The 19,593-nt window shown below is 45.1% G+C and overlaps 1 protein-coding gene across 4 annotated transcripts in view; it reads right to left on the bottom strand.

Moving 5' to 3' along the window:
• The window catches only part of MKNK1 (MAPK interacting serine/threonine kinase 1), a 41,983-nt gene extending 23,682 nt beyond the window's left edge, over positions 1–18,301 (bottom strand). For 2 of the 4 annotated variants that reach the window (XR_014138108.1, XM_081796427.1), the window contains exon 1: positions 1,685–1,702. Coding sequence is in view for 1 of the 4 variants with exons in the window: in XM_060622011.3 (XP_060477994.1) it covers positions 1,685–1,700 (16 nt within the window). In the remaining 3 variants the exon portion in view is untranslated. Of the gene's footprint in view, positions 1–1,684; positions 1,792–2,745; positions 2,801–8,064; positions 8,232–17,593 lie in introns of those variants that run through there. The other 2 variants (XM_060622009.3, XM_060622011.3) reach the window with 2 other exon arrangements.
• Positions 18,302–19,593: the final 1,292 nt, after the last annotated feature.

Raw genomic sequence — 19,593 nt, 5'->3', positions numbered from 1 at the left:
TCTCTCATTGACCAGCAGGTTAAAGGGAGGCTCCCCATGTTCAAGGGAGGATTTGTGAGGCAAGCATTTCAACACTGGATACACTGGGCAGGAAAGGGTAGGGACAGAAAGAATAAGCAGGAGGCACGAGGGGAAAGAGAAAGGGGGCACAGGGAACCAGGGCCCAATCACAGCACTGTTTCTAAGACACTCTAGTAAGGGCCTTCCCCTATTAAAGATAAATTACTTATAGAACATGTCATGCCCCTGATGCAGAGTGAAGCCTTAATACTCTTTGCCTGCAGTTAGAAATAATAAGATTTCTCTGAAGTCTCTGGGTCTAAATCCCCACCAGGGTGATTAAACCTTTACATCCTTCTAAAATAGAGGCACTCGGGTACTGGTGGGGCATTCAGTATGACAGACTTTTAGACCAACCTTCAATAAACACAGGCTCTGGCTTGTTGGATTTTTTTTTTTTTCCTAAGAGGTTTTGAAATGGAAGCTGGCTCTTTGCCCATTGAGGGGAAGGGCCCACTTTCTTCTTGGAGGACTCCGGCTGAACACGGTCGGAGAAATGGCAACTTGGCTCAGGAAGATTGATTAGAGCCAATGTACATCTATACATTGTTCTCAGAAGCAAGTACCCAACAGCCATTAAGAGAAAGCAGAGCGATGGCACTTGTCGACACCACAGCCTGGAAAGCACGGTTAGACAGCTGAGCGTCTGACAGCCCGGTTTGGGCGATTCCTCCTCCATTCTTGGATCTGATGACAGCAGATCTTCAATTATACTTCATTTTTTGAAATATTTTTTAAAGTTTATTTATTTTTGAGAGATAGAGAGAGAGCACAAGCAGGGTGGGGCTGAGAGAGGGGGACAGAGGATCCAAAGCAGGCTCCATGCTGACAGCAGCAAGCCTAATATGGGGCTCGAACTCGCGAACTGTGAGATCATGACCTGAGCTGAAGTCAGACGCTCAAACGACTTAGCCACCAGGTGCCCCCAATGATATTTTAGGGAACAGATAAACACATGGATAAAAGGAGTCCACAGGGGATCTCAAAATAGTACTCTGGCTAATAGCTTCAAGCACAAGATAAATCTGGGGACTGTAGCTAGTTATGAATTCAAAGAATCCAACTTGAATCAGCATCCAATATCCACCCTCCCCCCAAGGTAAATGAAAGGGAAAAAGCTGCCCAACGCAGTGAGAAATTCTACAGAAATGAAACACAGGGGGCTCTTCAGGAGCCCAGGGAGGGGCACTGGCCATGGGGACAGCAGGCAGAGGAGGAGGGACCACTGTCCCTCTCACCCTGCCCTTGTGTGCAGTCCTGTGTCAGTCCTTGTCCCCATCTATGTTCTCATCGGTGCTGCGAGGCAAACGCAGAGCGGACTGACTTTGGATTCACTTCTGTCTCCTTCCCCTGCCTGCACTCTGATGGAGGGCCTGAGGACAAGCAAAACAGCCAAAAGGCAGGCAATGCAGAGGAGCAGCAAGAGAGCTGGCAGCATTATAATTCACAGGGGATGCTCAGACATACTTACGACTCTAGCTAGAAAACCCTGTTAGCGGCAATTTATACTTGGTTTTTACCACAGCAGGGCTGAGGGAGCCTCTTGTGGAAGAATCATACCTCTGAGCACCGCCACATACTCAATATTAGATTTTATGGCTTCACACACAAAAAGATAGAGTACCTGGACTATTCTGCATGGATTTCAATGGAAGAGGGTACGCCAGAAGGGACAAATGGTTAACACTTTCCTTGGAAACAGAACTTGTTGAAGGAGAGTTGTTTTTGAAACTAGGAAGAAAAAAAATGTAGGAAGACAGTGAAGTAAAAAAACAAAACACAACAAAACAAAACATGCTTAACTTCCCTGTTTACACAGGGAGGGGGGAGGTGTCCTAATCTTACCAAGGGGTTGATAGGTCCCCATCTGGAGCCTGTCCATAAACTCTGTTTTATCACGGTCCACTAGCGGGGGCTGTGGGTCCTTAATTTATTAATTGCACAATCATTTGATGAAAGCTTCAAGGCATAAGGCTCCACAATCACACTGGTCCCTGGCTCACCTCCTTCCCTTGGCCCACGACGTCCTCTCAGCCACCAAAACCCAGCTCAGAAGGCTGTGCCCCTTTGAATGAGTTCAGTTTGTACAAACACTTTGGAAATCAGTTAGGCACCAGGCAAACAGATGGTATTATTGCATAGAACTAATAGTGCTCCTCCTCTGCTCCCAAACACCCCGCTAGAAGTTCTACTAGAGCGCTGACAGAATTTGGTGCTGAGCACTGACAGCCTTGAGCTCTCTCTAGTGTTCCTACAGGCCAGGACTGTTGCCTGTTCATCTCTGCATCTCCTATAAGCCGCGGCACAGCGTCAGATACCCATGAAGTATCAGAAAATGTGCTCTGAAGTGAAATGATATGAAACAATGCACACTCTTAATGTCAGGTGCGTGCATGTCACCTGTAACAAGGTACAAGTAACAAGGACACGCGCTGAAAGAAATGTGAGTACACCTCTCCCTACAGACAATGCAGTGTAAGGCTATTCAGTTCTATGAGTTCTCCGACAAAGTCCTTCTAAGAAAAAGCCCCATGACCCAGGAGATCCTAGCCAGAAGTCTAGTGCCTGCTATAGGATTGGGCAATGTGTTATTTTAGAGGAGAAAGTGAGTACTTCCTTTAAGTTTTCAGACAGACCCCAGCTGGTGTGTAGGTTCCCAGTACTTCCACTGCCTCCAGCCTTTACCTTCCTCTTGGTCAGAGCTCGGTGGTCTACCATTTGTGTACTGGTGGAGCTGGAGCTGGAGGGGAAGCACAGTGTTGACAGGGAAGGACGTGAGCTTGGTATCAGGAGACCAAGGTGAGAGTCCTGACTCAGAGATTACCAGACACACCACCAAGGTTATGCCAAGCTACTCTGCCTCTTAGAGCCCCAGTTTCCTCATCAGTGGGGTAGGTTTTAAAATAACACCTGCCCTTTCCAGCAACCCTGTGATGATCCAATGACACACTTGGTAAATCTGTGTGGGCACACGTGTATGGAAATACCAGACAGAAATACATAAAAATGTTAACACTACTAAAATTTGAAAAGGTGCTTAGTATGTGCCAGGCACCATGCTAGGTATTTTACATACATTACAATAATTCCAATTCTTACAATAATCCCACGAGGTAAATATTTTGCCATATTTTAGGTGAGGAAAACTGAGGCTCAGAGGTTAAACGATCTACCAAACATCAAACATCTAGTTAGCAGTTTAGTGGGTTCAAACTCAGTGCTACCTTTCGAGTCCAGGATGTTTCTAATCTATATAGTAGTTTTCTCTGTGTGATAGGGTGATTTTTATTTTCTGCTTTATATTTTTCAGCATTTTCCAAATTGTATATAATGAAACGTGTTACTTTTTAATGCTCTTATTGTTTTGGCCAAGTTTTATTTTCAATAAAATACACAATAAATTTTCTCCGACACAAATTGCAATTTAGAATCTGATCATACAATATTTAAAAATGTATGTAGATTTCTCTGTATTGAAATTCAACATTCAGCGAGGAAAAAACATTTCAGGAATATCGGTGCCCTGAAGATGTTATTTTTATAATACTGGAAAACAACATAGAACACTATTTTAATTTTTATCTTTTTTAAATGCTAATTTTTTTAAAAGGAAAAATTCTGTAAAAACCAATATGACAATATGATGCAATGAGCATTTGAGCCTGAGAGATACCAGTCTCAATCCTGGCTCTCCAGCACTGTGTGCACTCTGGTAGCTTGCTTGGCTTCCCTAAGTATCCGTTTCTTCATGTAACAAAAAAGGTCAGAGTAAGGCCCGGGCTGCCTGCACCACCAGGCTGTGTGAGGGTCAAAGAAGACACAACATAAGAGCACTGCTGACTTACTCATTCGGCAACTACCATATTTACTGGGTACCTACAGATTGTCCAGTGCTAGGCAGTGAGAATACAAGAAAAGACACGGTCTCTGCCCTTAGGAATTTAAATCCACTGGTGTATAAAACAATTTCAGTAGAGTGGGACAGGTGCTGTGTGACAGCAAGTAGCAGGTGCTGTGGAGCAGAAGACAGTCATCAAACTCAGCTTGGTAACTAGAGGAAGGAACAGCTAAGCTGACATCTGGGGGATAAATGGGAACTGGCCAGGGTGGGCCTGGGGAGAGAGACAGACAAAGAACATGTGCTAAGCCTGAAGAGAAGCATTATGGCTGGTCAGGGCAAATCAGAACTCCTGGAGCAGCTGAGGAGGCACTGAGGAGATTCACCTGGGTGGGACTGCAACAGCAACAGATGTTCCTGACAGGCAAGTACCCATCATCCACAGTTCTCCCCACAGGTGACCCCAAGGCCTGCCTCTGAAAGAACTGTCATTTCTCCAAACTGTCCCCCAAATCACCATATCTGTTCTCCATGTTTTGACAGAAACTTCAGAGAACCGACCAGCTCCTGCATCTGCTGTGTGATACCAAAGGAGATCATTTCCCCGCTAAGAACACGACTTTGCTGGCTAACTCAGCTCGGCAAATTTAGCTCACACTCCTCTCCCAAGTACTTGAGAGTTCTCTTCAAAGACTATGGTTCACTCCTCTTCCCACCCTGTAAGAGTTATTTGCCTCAGTCACAAGGGCTTTCCAGAGAAGGAACAGTGGTGAGAACAAGGTGATGAGTACAATTATTTGTAGTGATGCCTTCTCAGTCACCAGCTGGTGGAGGTCCCCAAACAATGGAGACCGGAGGAAATGAAAGGAAGGGGGTGGGCACTCTTAAGGAAGAGCTAAGACTGACACATGTGTGGCCGAGGAGCAGGCACCGAGGATGGGTCTGGGGAGCTGGAGCCCAGGACGCTGACGTCCCTGAAGGAGTAGTACTCGCAGCCATGGTGCGCACAATGACTAGTGACAGCAGGCACACTTACGTGGTGCTCTTCATATGCCAGGCAACGTCCCAAGTATTTTACAAACACCGCATTTTACATATCCTAACTTATTTCATCTTCACAACTGGAGGAGATAAGTATAATTATTATCTACATTTTACAGATGAAGAAATTGAGCTACAAAGAGATTAAGTAATTAATTTGCCCATCGTCACGTAGCTAAGTAAGTGGCAGAGCTAGGATTTAAATCTAGATGGACTGGCTTAAAAGTCAAGCTTTTTACATTATTACATTATTATAAGCATATTTAATATTACTTCATATATTAAATATTATTAATATTATATTTAAACATTAATGCTGAAAGGCAGGAGGGTAAAGTTAGCCAGGCATCAATAAGAATGCTTTTATTTAGAAACCTTAAAAAAAAAAAAAAAAAAGAAACCTTAGCACAGAGCTTCCCTACTGATGTGCTGTGAATGAGGTATTGATCCCCTCACCGGGCTGAACAATATCATTTTCTGTGTGTGCTATGATGTCAAAAAGGCTGGGCAGCCCTGCACTAGCTTACATAAATACAAAAGCATTACTGCCACATTATTATATTAATCAGAAATCTGATTTATCATAAGTTTCTCTGTCTTACTTGGAGATAACTTTGCATTTTATGCTTCCGCATATTATGGAGGATGAGCTACAAACCAGTCCAACCACGTTATTTCATGACAGTTCGGGTATCAGGTACACAGCTACGTTCTTCTTCCACCTGACCTATTAGTTGGTTGATTTCGTTTCTGATGGATCATTACTGTGTAGGGGACAAGGTCAAGGAAAAGTACACTCCAACAGAAGCTAGTCAAATTTAACGCATGACAGATGAAAGGAGCCACCTGTGAAATCATCTCACTCAGATGACAGTCTGGGAGTGTGATTCCAAGGGGCTAGGGTAGTTCATAGGTTTTTCCCAAGAGTGCTGTGTGCTGCAAGGCTGGCCAGCATTAGGCAGACTGCAGATTCTCATTCAACTGCTGTGGAAGTGGGCAGTGTGAGCCCCCCCACCCCCACCCCCCCCCCCACCCCCCCCCCCCACCCCCCGGTGCCAGCAGGGTGGTCATTCACAACAGGCCCCCAACAGGGCTGTGACAGCAAGATTCCCAGAGGCAAAGGGTCTGGAGTCAGGCCCATCTTCTTCCTCTGTTTTGACTCTGGGATCACAAGCACTCTTCAGAGCTGTCACTGCATCTCCTGGTGGAAGGAATGATCAGAGGAAGGGTAGAGCGGGTAAAGGGAGTGTGTGCTTTAGAAAGAGCAAGCAGGAGTGAAGGACTGGATTTGGGTGAGCAGGTTAGTATAAAAAGCTGAAAAGGGCAGGCTGAAGTCAGATCACGCGGGCTTATTAACGTGGCCAGCGAGGCCCTCCAAGTTCCCTATCTACTTTGCAGCCTCCTCAAGCCTCAGTCCTTCTTTCAAGTAAAAATGAAGAGTTCAGCTTGTAATGCAAACAATCCCACAGGCGCTTTGCCTTGAGACAACCCGGGTACGTCAGCATGTACAGAAGTGCTTTGTGAGCGTTTCCATTCTGTCACCCAGAATAAAAAAAGATGTGTACTCCAGGGCTGAGATTCACTAAAATTAATACTTTTTATTGCTTCATCAGGACATTCTTAAGTGAAAATGGCATTTTGTAAGAAGCTGGGAGTGTAGCAGTGAGGAGTACAGAGGCTGCTAGCACATCTTTGTGCCGCTGCCTGGACTCATGCTCACACACTAGCAGTTCTACACACCGTTGCTTTGCAACAACAAATAACATCTTAGTGCTATTCTGAAAACAGTTTTGACCTTGTAGATACCCTGAAAAGGTTTCAAAGACACCCAAGGTCAGCAGAGCACACTTGTGAACCACCATTCTAGGCAGTGGGGAGGGACTGGGCTATGAAACTGGCTGTGATATGCAGAACAGACTGGAGGCTAGACTGAGTCTGGGAGAGTAGAGAGAGGCCGCCGCAATAGGCAGGAGGGCAAGGAAAGCCTGTGACCGAGGCAGGGACAGAATGGGAGAAAGAGGCGAGGGGATGAAGCCGCACAGGCAGAACTGGTCCTAGTCCTGCCAAGCGACTGGAGATGGTGGAGGAGTCCAAGATGACTACCCTTTGAAGGATGGGATGGGGCCTATTTTCTCTCTGTCCCCACTGCCCAGCAGGGATCCAGCACAGAGGAGGACCGCAGTATATGTTTATGAAGCTATGTTTATTAACTAAAGTCAGGTAACCCTAAGAGCAGTGGTACCACCAAAGAAGGGGAGAATTCAGGAAGGGTTGCTGGTTGGGAATGGGGAAGGCCACTGGGAAGCTTCAGATAAAGAAGGGTGACACATGGCAGCAAAGGAGTAAAAAGCTCACAGATCAGACTAAAATTATTCTCAGCCAACCCTCATCTGACCCAATCTACAACACAGGCATTATTTATAATCTGCCAGGCATGATGAAGCCACAGGTATTCAAGAACACTTCAGGGGCACGTGGGTGGCTCAGGTGGTTGAGCGTCTGATTTTGGCTCAGGTCATGATCTCACAGTTTGTGAGTTTGAGCCCCGCATCAGGCTCACTGCTCTCAGTGCAGAGCCTGCTTCGGATCTTCTGTCTCCCTCTCTCTCTGCTCCTCCCCTGCTCGAGCTCTTGCTCTCAAAAATAAATAAAACATTAAAAAAAAAAAAAAAAAAAAAAAGAACACTTCAGAGTAGCATCATATGTCACAAATATTATGCAGTAAAAAAATAAAAATAAAAATAAATAACCCCAAAAGATACATCTCAAGCCATTATTAACAACGGTTACTTTAAGAGAATGAAATTGGGTGGGTACAGAACTTTACTTTTCATACCTCTGTTTTATTGGATTTTGTTATTTATGGTACAGTTGTTTTACTTTTATAAGTAAATAAATATGTTTTACTTACTGTGTGGTTTTCCTTGTGACCTTCTCGGCCATTGTATTCTGGTAGAAATGTGCTCGTCCCTACTAAGTAACTGTTTTAGGCATGCCAGGCAACCCAGTTAATCCTCGCTGCCCCCTGAATACTGAAATCTCTGACCCACCCTTCCCTCTGGAAGTATCAGGTAATTTCCGCCCGAAGCAATCTAAAAGGTTAAGTGAAATGTGCATCCGTCTTACCTTGCCCAACTTCTGAGAAGTAAATCCTCTGTAAACTGAGATGAAATAATGAAATAATGCTCCTGACAGAGGGCCGCTGTCTACCAGCTACTGCAGCATTTTAATTGCCTCTGGAGGGTAGCATTCTTCAGTTCTTCACTGGCTTTTGCTTCACCTGGCATGAAAATCTTTAAAAAAGCAGAAATAGAAAAGATATAAAAGTCTGACTTCTTTAAAATGACTAAAGAAGATAAGGCTCACTCTACATGTTCCCCCAAACCTATGTGTTATACTAGTAAGTAGATATACACAAGGCCATCACAGATTTCCCATCTGTGGGAAAATTAGACATTTGAGTGTTTGAAAATGTTGACACCAAGCATTTGGAGATTTAACAAGGGTCTGAATAAAAGTTGTCAGATTCTGTTTCCACTGTGGGAGTCCAGACCTAGGCCTGGATGACGGTTCTGGACAGCTCTGGTCGCCGAAGAGCATCTCGCAGAAGGTAAAAGCTGACACTTCTCTGTCGTCCATGTTTTTAGGGATGAATGAGTTCTGGCTCTATCTCTTAGTGGCCAGGTCTAGGTCTCACAGGCAGCAGGCAGTGGAGCCAGAAAAGGTAAGAGTAGATGCCGAGAGCAGCAGGTGGTATAAACACGAGCAAGGTTTTATGCCCAATGCATAATTATTGCTAGTTTTCCATCTGATGTCATTTTCTACATGTCCACTGCTATTTTCAAACTCGCGGCTCTAGTTATCCTGTATCAAAGCTGATTTGTCAATTTCTCTACAAAATGAGTCTCTACTTCCCTTTTTTCCCAGTGGAAAAGCTCTGACCATGCAGTTTAAATCTGAATTCTGAGCCCCTGTGCTAACATTTCTAAAATGATTTTTAAACTGGAAGCCGGATATGTTTCACCATTACCTCAAATCACGTGTCCCAAAAAGGACTTGTCCCAACCCCCATCCTTCCTCCTTTCCCTTCTTCTCTATCAGATTATCTCACCCTGTCAGCTGCCCACCCACAGAATGTTTCTAAATCATTTCTTTTTTTTTTGTTTTTAACATTTATTTATTTTTGAGACAGAGAGAGACAGCATGAATGGGGGAGGGTCAGAGAGAGAGGGAGACACAGAATCCGAAGCAGGCTCCAGGCTCTGAGCCATCAGCCCAGAGCCCGACGTGGGGCTCCAACTCACGGACCGCGAGATCGTGACCTGAGATGAAGTTGGACGCTTAACCGACTGAGCCACCCGGGCGCTCTATGTAATTTCTGATGTCTCTTTCTCCTCTAACCTCCTTGCTCCAAATACTCACATGGTCAGGCTTTCTCTCAGCCTGGTACGTTGCTTCTTGAAAAGAACATCTATTCATCCTTCAGGACCTCTCATGAATTACTGAAAGTGGTTCCACAAAGTACAGCAGTCCCTGGCTCTTTTTTACTTCATCCAGCATTTCATCAAATCCATGGCATGCTATGATAATACACAGAGCTGCTATTCACATGCATGTGTGGCTTGCCCACTAGGCCATAAGCTCCTCAAAGGCAGTGACACCCCTTTTTCATCTTTGTATTTCTAGTATCTAACAGAGTATCTGGCACAAAAAAGGGCTCTAGTAAATATCCAAGTTACTTCATCCATAAAATACTTCTTTATTGTCCAAGAGAGAATGTTGGCACATACAATTATCCTTCCTACTGTACTTTTTATTCCCCAACAAATCTCTTTGGCCCAATAAAACTATTTCCAGGGCCCAAAGCAGCTCAGGTTACACTCCCTCTCCTTACAGCCACACCTCCAGGGACAACCTTGACCATCTTTGAACTTCAACTCTTTGTCTTTAGTCTTGCCATTGGTTGCTTCTTGTTGCTTATAGTAGGACTTGGCCAATTTTTAAAAAATGTTTATTTTTTATTTTTGAGAGAGAGAGAGAGCATGCACAGGTGGAGGAGGGGCAGAGAGACAGAGAGGGAGACACAGAATCTAAAGCAGACTCCAAGCCCTGAGCTGTCAGCATAGAGCTCGATGCAGGGCTTGAACTCATGAACTGTGAGATCATGACCTGAGCCTAAATTGGATGGTTAACTGACTGAGCCATCCAGGAGCCTCGCCATTTTTTTCCACAAAGAACCAGATAGTAAATATTTTAGGCTTTCTGTGTTACATGGTCTTTGTTGTGACTACTTAATTTTGCCTTTGTAGAGTGAAAGCAGCCATAGACAATATGTAAATAAACAACTGTGGCTCTACTTTTGCGAAGCCTTATTTACGGATGCTGAAATTTGGATTTTATATAATTTTCCCATCACAAATATTAATCTTCTCTTGAATTTTTTTCCCCAACCATTTAAAAATGTAAGAAGTATTCTTTAGTCCACACAAAAGTGGTGGTGAGCCAGATACGACCTGTAGGCCAGAGTTTGCCAACCCAGTTTACTTTCCCCTCCCCTCAATACACACACACACACACACACACACATACACACACACACACACACCTCTGTTCATTCCTACCTCTAGGAGGTTTATAGTAAAAACAATCTTCAGAATTCCTTTATGGATTTTGTGTTATTCTGCTGTCTGGAACTACTCAAGGGCTGGGGAGGTAGGAAGTACATGGGCTTTCGAGCCATTAGGGCCTAGATTGAGATTCTGGCTTTCGCATTGACTAATGAGGTTGTCTTGGAAATAATACTTAACCGTTCTGCTTCACTGTCATCATCTATAAAGTGGGGGCAAGAATACTTACGCTGCAGGCTTGTTGTGAGAATTCAATGAGTTAATGTATTTCAAGTTCATGGCACAATGGTTGGCACAAAGTAGGCACTCCATAAATAGCAGATATGACTCTAGCTTGAGATAAGGCTTCCCCAGATTAGCTGTGGCCCTGGACAGCACTCTGTAAACCACAACTGTGCAGCCAGAAGGAATAAACTGATAGCAAAGTACAAAGGCAGAGAGATAGAATTTGGAGGTTTTCAGATTCATGACCCAGGATTCTAAGTGCCTGGTTGGCCCTGATTCCTTCTGGCACCATTTCAAATTCCTCTGGGCCTCTTTTCCTCCTCAGAAAGAACTTCTGTCTCTCACACTGCCTGACTCTTCTCAGCCTGGCTTACCAAATACCCTGATGAGCTCTGGAGCCCTCTCCTCCTTCCTGGACCTCTGCCTGGGATAGGGCTGGGAAAGGGTGAATGTGGTCAGACCATACCTACACACATCGGCTTGCCACTGAGTCTTATATAGGATGGTCACCCAATTCTCTATCAATTCCTCACAAACTTCCTGCCTGTATAAGGAATGAAATTTTTCCAGAGTTAAGAACTAATTTTTCTAAAGAAGTTTTAGAGCAAAAAAGCCAGTCTACAAACAAGGGATCCATCATATTACTTTCAAGTAATATGAAAACATCCATGGAGGACCAATAAGACTAAAGCTTGTGTTATCTCTGTGCTTGGTCCAAAACCCCAAATATGAGCCTGTTACTTCCTTGCTGCAACACGTCTAATGGGTATCCACCATCGCTGGAATAACCAAGCTCCTGTGCTGTCACTCAGGGCCTCCACAACCTTGCTTCAGACTACCACTCCTGCATTGTGTCCTACCACTCCTCTACAAAAATTTTGACCTACAGTCCAGGCAAAATGGATGATCTGTTTCTACCTAATGGCCCTCAACAATTTCCAGCTCTCCACACTTGTGCATAATCTAATCACGGCATCTGTAACATTTAATTGTACACCTCCCCTTAGACTGTGAGCTAAGGACAGGGTGAAGACTATGTCTAATTCCTCTCTGGGTACCCTACACCTAGCACAGGGCCTGGCATGGGGCAAACACTCCATAAATGTTCATGACTGAATGAAAACACCTGAAGTTATTCTTCCCTTAAACTGTTTTAGTTGGACTCTTATTAGCAGACTAAGCAGTCTGGGTCACTGCCAAGAAATAGAAAAACCAAAAAGAAGGAAAAGAAGCATGACCAATGTGATCCAAGCAACGGAAAATAGGTTTTAAGACCGAGGTAAAAGAAACCAAGGCTGCTTAACCTAGAGAAGAGGAGAGGAGGCCTAACTCGATTCTGGCTTTAAGTACACAAAAGGTTCTCATGAGAAAATCTTGATCTCATCCTGCCTTTAAAATCAGAAGGAAATTCTCCATATTTATGGACAATGGAACAAGATGAAGTGGCTTAAGTTAAGGTCAAAGGGGTTTAAACTGGAGAGAAAGAAGAACCAAATTACGTACTACTTTTCCAGAGATACTGTTATTGTACTTTTTGGCAAGTGAATTGGAGGGGTCTTACTTGGCACTTTTGTTGAAGGCTGTGCAAAAGGGAATAAGTATGCTGCTCTGTTCCTGTTTATCGTGACAGAGGTGGTGAAACCACAAGTCAGGTGAGATTTTCTAATGAGCCACTGACTTTTACCTGACCCTCTTCCTATAGGCATTTTCTGTCATGTTACACTTTGCAGCTCTGTGATAGAACTATCTATTATTTCAAAGTTTCCTGATGAGGCAATGGAAAGAAAGAGAAGGCAACAATGTCAGAGTAAGACCGTAGGAAAAAGGGCCCTAATAAATATACTTTCTATAAAAAGAATAGCTAACTAGACATTGATAATAATTGTTAATATGATTAGTATTAAAGCTGACATTCATTGAGCACCTACTATATGCTGGGCACTGTGCTAAGTGTTTGAAATGAGTTATCTCAATCCTCATAACAACCCTATGAGGTGGATAATATTTGTATCCCCAATTTACAGATGAAGACACTGAGACCCGGGAAGGTTAAATAACTTCCCCCAGTCACACAGTTAGCAAGTGATAGAGCCAGGACTCAAACCTAGTCAGTCCAACTCTGGAGTCTATACACCTAGCTACTGGCAACCAGAAGAAGCATGAGAGGCTGGAATTTAAAGCCTAATCTCTGGGAATCCAGGTGCATATTCTCAGCCACTTCTTTTAAAGTTTATTTATTTATTTTGAGATAGGGGGAAGGCAGGTGCAGAGAGAGAGAGGGAGAGGGAGAATCCTAAGCAGGCTCCCTGCTGTCAGCACAGAGCCCGATGTGGGGCTCAATCCCACAAACTGTGAGATCATGACCTGAGCCGAAATCAAGAGTCTAACGCTTAACCGACTGAGCCACCCAGGCGCCCCAACTCGGCCACTTCTTTATACTACCCCGACCCAGGAAGGGCAAAGCAACACATGACATTAGCAAGAGAAGAGATCTCAGAAGTGAACCCAAACAGATCCAATATTACAGAGGAAGAAGCTGAGATCAAGGCCTCACAGATGATAATGAGCAAAACTAAGACCAGCCTAGTGACTCTGAGTTAGTCCTATTTCCTCCACTACAGATTCTTGTTCAATGTAAGGGTGAGAAAATGAAGGAACAGTCTCTGCCAAATGGGTTCCTTCCCCAGACACTTCTGTAATAACCTGCGAATCTCACATTAGAACTTAGGCCTGAAATGTAAGGGTGCCAGCAGCCTCTCTAAACTGATTCTGAGATTCTACTAGCAAAGGACGGCAACATGCTTGGTTTATGGTGCTACAGCAGCAGACCTGGACCAGGCAGCTTCCATATTAGGCTGGTGATTCACAGTTTAAGCCTGAACTAGACTATTCCAACAGACTCCTCATTGATGTACTCCTTCTGGGACATTCTTTGCTCCAGACTAGCCTCCATTATGCAACCAGAGGAAACAGAACCCTAGTCATGGCATTAGGAGCCTTGCAGCATACTGGAAAGAACATAGGTGTTTGAAATCCAACACTCATCGGTTTGGACCAAGCTCTGACACTTACGAGCTACCTGACCTTGGGCAAGTCACTTTAATCATTCTGAGGTCTGGCTTCTTCATCTTTAAATTGGGGATAAATATCCCCACATTATAGGATTGTGAGGATTAAATAAATTACAGTGTGTAAAGCACCTAACATATTGCAAGCCATAATGCAGAGCAGACCTTCAATAAATGTTAATGTTCTTCTCCCAACTTCCCTCTACGTTTTGGCCACAATCCATCATTTCAGCTTATTTCGTCTCCTTACCCATTCCACTCCTCTCCTCCAACACACACACACACACACACACACACACACACACACACACACACACCTCTGTTCATTTCCATCTCTAGACCAGTGCTCAAACTGAAGCTTCTCATAGGAATGAACTTCCTCCAAAGCCCAGCATAAATTTCCACCTTCAAGAATCCTTCTCTAGACCCCCTTTGGTCATGTTGGGATTGATTTCTCCTTTTCCCAAACTCCCACTTTGTTTACATTCCTTACTATATTTACCACAGTCAGTCTGATTTCAGTTATTTATGTACTTATCTATCTTCCCAACTACACTGGAGGGAGAAGGCTCTGAGAAGACAATTACTTACAGAAGGGCAGGAAATGTGTTGTTTTCCTCTGTGTATATTTCTCAATACCAGGGTTTTGTACATAGCAAGAGCTCAATATGTGTTCATTAAATTGAATCTTGCCATCCTTGACTGGGAATCTTTACAGAAAGATCCTGGACTGAGTTTATTCTAAAACTTTGCATTTACTACTTGACTTGATAAACATGATAAACTAATACTCATTGGCTTGCTTCACTTTTTTCATCCATTCTTTCAATACACTCTGGATTCCTCTTAAGACATCTCCCCAGGTTATAGGGATACATTGTTGGGAGGACATCTCTTACTCACAGAGGTAGGGGGATCTGCGAGCAAACTCTTTGGAGAACCATTCTATCTCATTGGTTAGGAGAGGACTGCCATTTCCACCATATTAAAAACCAGAGTTGTGGAATCAGAAAGTAGATCTGAATGATTTCCATCTGCCTCAGTTTCCAAGTCTATAAACAGAGTTTTAAGGTGTTACATATAAAGCATTAAAATAGTATCCACCACATAGTAAGTGCTCAATAAATGTTAGATATTATATTAACAAGGTCGGTGGACTGAAAAAAACAGAGTCAGTACTTTCACTTTTAGTACTATCTCTGCCACTGACTGATTCCTTGTGCAGTCTTGATCAAGTCCTTCCCCTCTTGGGGCCTCTCCTCATCTGTAAAATCAGAGGTAGAACCAGATGGTTCCCAAACGCCTCTATCTTCAGTGATGTGTATTTTTCTATGATCATCAAGGAGTCTTCTGTTCCATGTGCTCAAGCTGTTGGCAAGGAAAAACGTGGATTTGTAGCAGCTCGTTCCCAGATGGAAAGGGCCAGGGACAATGCCAAGGCCAAAGGCAGGACAACAGATTAATAAACCACCTGTGAGCCTTCCCCTGCATGATCTATATCATACTCATTTCAGGTCCTTGAACAGAGCACCACCTCCCTTCCAACAAAATTCACACCAAAGGCAAGAGAACAATAATATCAATGAAGAATCCTGCCTTGTACAGAATTCCTGCACTTTCTTCCCTTTGATGCCTGTAAATTAGGGCATCATCAATCTAAACAAGGGCTCTCCTTAGCACAAAGAGAAGGAAAAACACAAAGGCCCACTCTGAACCTGAAAGCTCATAAAACAAAGACCAAAGCGAGTACATAAAAAATGTCAATGACTCACTCAACCACAAACACTGCAAAGGCCTACTATGTGTCAGGAAGAGGAGGGATGAAACAGACATGGTCCCTTACTACCAGTGTACTCAGGGTACACATGAGGTGATATACCCCAAAGTAGACAGTAATCAGAGCTATATTCGAGGTTCAGCCCCTGCTATAGAAGATGGGAAGGGGGGCAACTAATCCAGCAAGGGGAAGTTGCTGAGAAGGTCACATGAGACAAGCCTTGAAAGACAAGAAAGGAGGAGGGAATGCCAGGAAGAGAGTGCAAGCAAAGAAACATACAGGGAGTATTTAAGCAACAAAAACTAGTTTATTTTGACTGGGGCATGGGTGCAGTTTTGGGAGAACATAGGGAAACAGGGCAGGAGATAGGTTTGGGAACAGATTATAGGGCGGGGAGGGGAGAACTGTCTATGCAGCTGAGGAGTCCAGACTTTATATAGTAAGCAATGAAGCCGGCCAAGGTTTCTGAGCAGAGACATAACATGATGAGAACATTGTCTTAGAAAGATCACATGGGCACCCATGAAGAGGATGCAAAAAGAACCACATTACTAGATTACTATGGGACCCCATAACAGGAGGCCATATACACTTCCTAAGCATATGCTAGAATCCAACAGGTCCTGTTCACAGAACTTCTCTCTGCCATGGTTCAGCTTCATGCAATCTAAGTTTAAGAGGTGCTCTCTTGCCAGGCCTTCTAACCATCAAAATCTGCTACAGCACTAGAGTAAAGGCTCCCCGAAGTCAAGAACACAATTAACTCTGGGATCACACAAAGGGAAGAGCTGAGGTGGGAGAAATTGGGGAAGGGGACAAAGTCTTGAACTGGTCTGGCTCCACATGAACATCCAACCCCGAGTCTCCTCTTTACATCACTTCCAGCCTGGCCCTTTTTAGAGGGGCGGAAGCAAAGGATAGTAGGGCTGAAAGCTGCAGGCGGATGGCTGAGGATCTAGAGCGACAATATACATCAACTGCCCAGGGCGCTGCTTGGCACGTAAGCCACGGTCAATAAGCATCAGTTCCCTTCTCATCCTACAAGTCAGTTCCATCTACAAAGTCCAGTGAGGGTTCAAGACCTAGGTGACCTCAACTCTTCCCCTGGGGCCTCTCTAAAGTTCTCCCCTCCAAAATGACCTAGTTCCTAGAAATCACAGCTACCATGTATTCAGCACCCATTCTGTGATAGGTGCCATCCTGAGTGACACATGTAATCCTAGTCAACCTTCACAATGACCATAAGTATTATGCCCTTTTTATACCAGAGAAACCACAGCTCTGAGAGGGGAAATGACCCAAGAACGCACAGCTAGGAAGTGGCAGGTGTGAAATGTGAACCCAGGACTACCTAACCCCAAATCAAGCACTTCCAACATTTTATTCGTGTCACCTGCGCTGGGCTCTGATCTGCTACTGACCACCTGACGGTAGCCTGGAAATCCCGAAGAAGAGATTACTCCTGACATCATCTCCCCTCACTGTACAGCGACCCACACATGTCAAGAGCTTTTAGATGAAAACAGCTAACTTTAAAATAAGGTAGGACACACACGGAATAAACTCCTCACGTGAAAATCTATTCGTGATGTTGGACTGCCTGCGCCTTGAGCCCAGCCATACAGCAGGGTAGGGGCTGAGTTTCAAACTGGCCACTGACTGAGCTCCGACCTCGGACACCTGTCAATCTAATCTTGACCCCAGGCACCGGCGGAGCCCCGACCGGGGACACACGCTGCGTCCTGGGCTCGCCACAGACGGTACCCCGCCAGGTCACAGACGCGGTCCCTGAAGAGAGCCCTAAACAAGCGTCCCCTCAACATTCCCTTCACAGCACGATCGGATCGTGACCTCGGGCCGCTCTGAAGGCCCCGTCTGCCCTGTCCCAGGCACACCGACTCCTTCACAGACCCCCGCCCCATTTTGCTCGGAGGGATACCTCGCTGGGGCGGCTTTACCTCAGCTGACTCTCTGCGGGACCGGTCGCGCGCACCCACCTGCAGGTCGCTCCGAGAACGCGGAAGAGGCGGTACTAGAGCCGAGGGGCGGGCCCGACCAGAGAGGGGCGGAGCTGCGCGTGCGCCCTGATGGCTACTCCCCGGGAAAGGGTGGGAGCGAGCTAAGTAAACTGAGACCAAGTGAGGGAGAGGGGTGTAGAGATTGCCGGGGCAGGGGGTGGGGCTTAGCTCCTTTGACAAATTTTTTTCGGAGTGAAGGTCGGGAAGTCAAGGAAGCGACAGGAAGGACGCGGACAGGCAAGCGGCTGGTGTAATTAACATTCACCGGGAGCTTCTGTGTGCCAGGATGGAATTTTTAAAGTGCCTATTGCATGTGGGGAAATGCTGCCAGTCTTTTCTAAAACGAGGGCTGATTCTGTAAAATTTCTGAAGACGTTTGCGTACCTATCTTTTCACCTTGAGAGTTTCCTTGAGTAAAGGATTACCCCCAGTAGTTCAAAATGAAACACTTAAAAGTTAATTTCTTGGAGCGGCGCCTGGGTGGCTCAGTCGGTTAAGCGTCTGACTTCGGCTTGCGTCAGATCATGATCTCACCACTTGTGAGTTTGATCCTGTAGTCTGCCTCTGTGCTGACAGCTCAGAGCTTGGAGCCTGCTTAGAAATCTGTGTCTCCATCTCTCTCTGCCCCTTCCTCCCCTCAAAAATAAGTAAACATTAAAAAAAGAATTTTTTTAAGTTAATCTCTTGGCGAAAACCAAGTGCATTTAAATTAATATGTTAACCCCCAGCCCTTCCCTAGGCTGCAAGTGTAATGAGGGAATGAGTGCTGACTTGGGTTTAATTCAGGTCCTGACTCTGAATGTGTTCCCTCCGTGGTGAAATGGAAGTAAACATCCCTTCCATATCTGTCTCAGGATTGTTGTGTGGGTCTGATGAGGTAGAGCCTCTTAGACTTCTATCTCCCACCATTCTGACAATGTTTATTCCTTTCTCCTTTTGAGCTCAGTGTTCTCACCTGTATGATGGAAGAAGGTCTGGAACATGAGAGAACATTCAGGGCTTTGCTAGATTTCCCAGTCTGGATGAAGGCTGGAGAGGGGAACCTTCTCCCACGCTTCTGTGTTGAGTCACTTACAGAATCCCTCAGTCCAACCTGAGGCCCCTGTATATCCTGACCTCTCCCCACCCATAACCTTCCAGGCCCACTCAAGCTACATGTCCTCAGAGGCCATGCTGGCCTGTTCCCTGAATATCTAAATAGCCAACTGGTCCTGAGTTGCTCAGGCCTATGTTCCAATCCAGGTTCTTAAAACTGCTATGTCTCTATGCACATGGTGACCAAGTTCAGGTAATATTAGATGATGGCTCTGGGGGGCTCAAAGAAGGGCTCCAGGAGGGCTCCCCCAAATCAGGTGGAGCTCCAGCCATACTGTGGCTCCCTTCACCCCACACTACATACAGCTCTTGGGGGTGGGAGAGTAGGAATGGCAGCAGAAACCTCAAAAAAGAAGCTACAGTGTTCTTCAGGGCCAAGGGTGGGGTGGGGGGCATCCTTTACTCAAAGGTGGAAGCTCTGCCCCAAGATGCAGAGTGGCTGGCTTCCTCATTCCCTGCTCTAAGTATTTTTATGGATTTTGAACAAGCAGGAAAACAAAGCCTTCTGCAGTGGCTGCCCAACCGAACTGCCCTTCTACCCCCAACACATGCCTCTCTCAGGAACCCCTCCTGCCAAGTTTTGCCCTATGGGGTGGAGGTGGGGGCTCTAGCCTCTGTCTTGCTGAGGCACCAGCTCTCTCTTCTGTATCCTCCTTTCTCTCTACCTCTGTCCAGTCTTCTCTGAGCATCCCTGTCTGAATTTCTCAGAGCAGTTTTGTGATGTCTTCCTGATGTATTCAGACATTCTCATGTAAAGTGCAGGCCTTAGCCACACAGTTCTGAGATAAATTTACCTTCTCTGCCATGGTGTATTTCAAAATAACTACGAGCCCGGAGCCTGAACT

Source organism: Panthera onca, chromosome C1 (genome assembly GCF_046562875.1).
Source record: "Panthera onca isolate mPanOnc1 chromosome C1, mPanOnc1 haplotype 2, whole genome shotgun sequence".
Classification (NCBI taxonomy): Eukaryota; Metazoa; Chordata; class Mammalia; order Carnivora; family Felidae; genus Panthera; species Panthera onca.
Note: the sequence above shows the minus strand (reverse complement) of the source record. Positions and strands in the feature narration are given on the sequence as shown.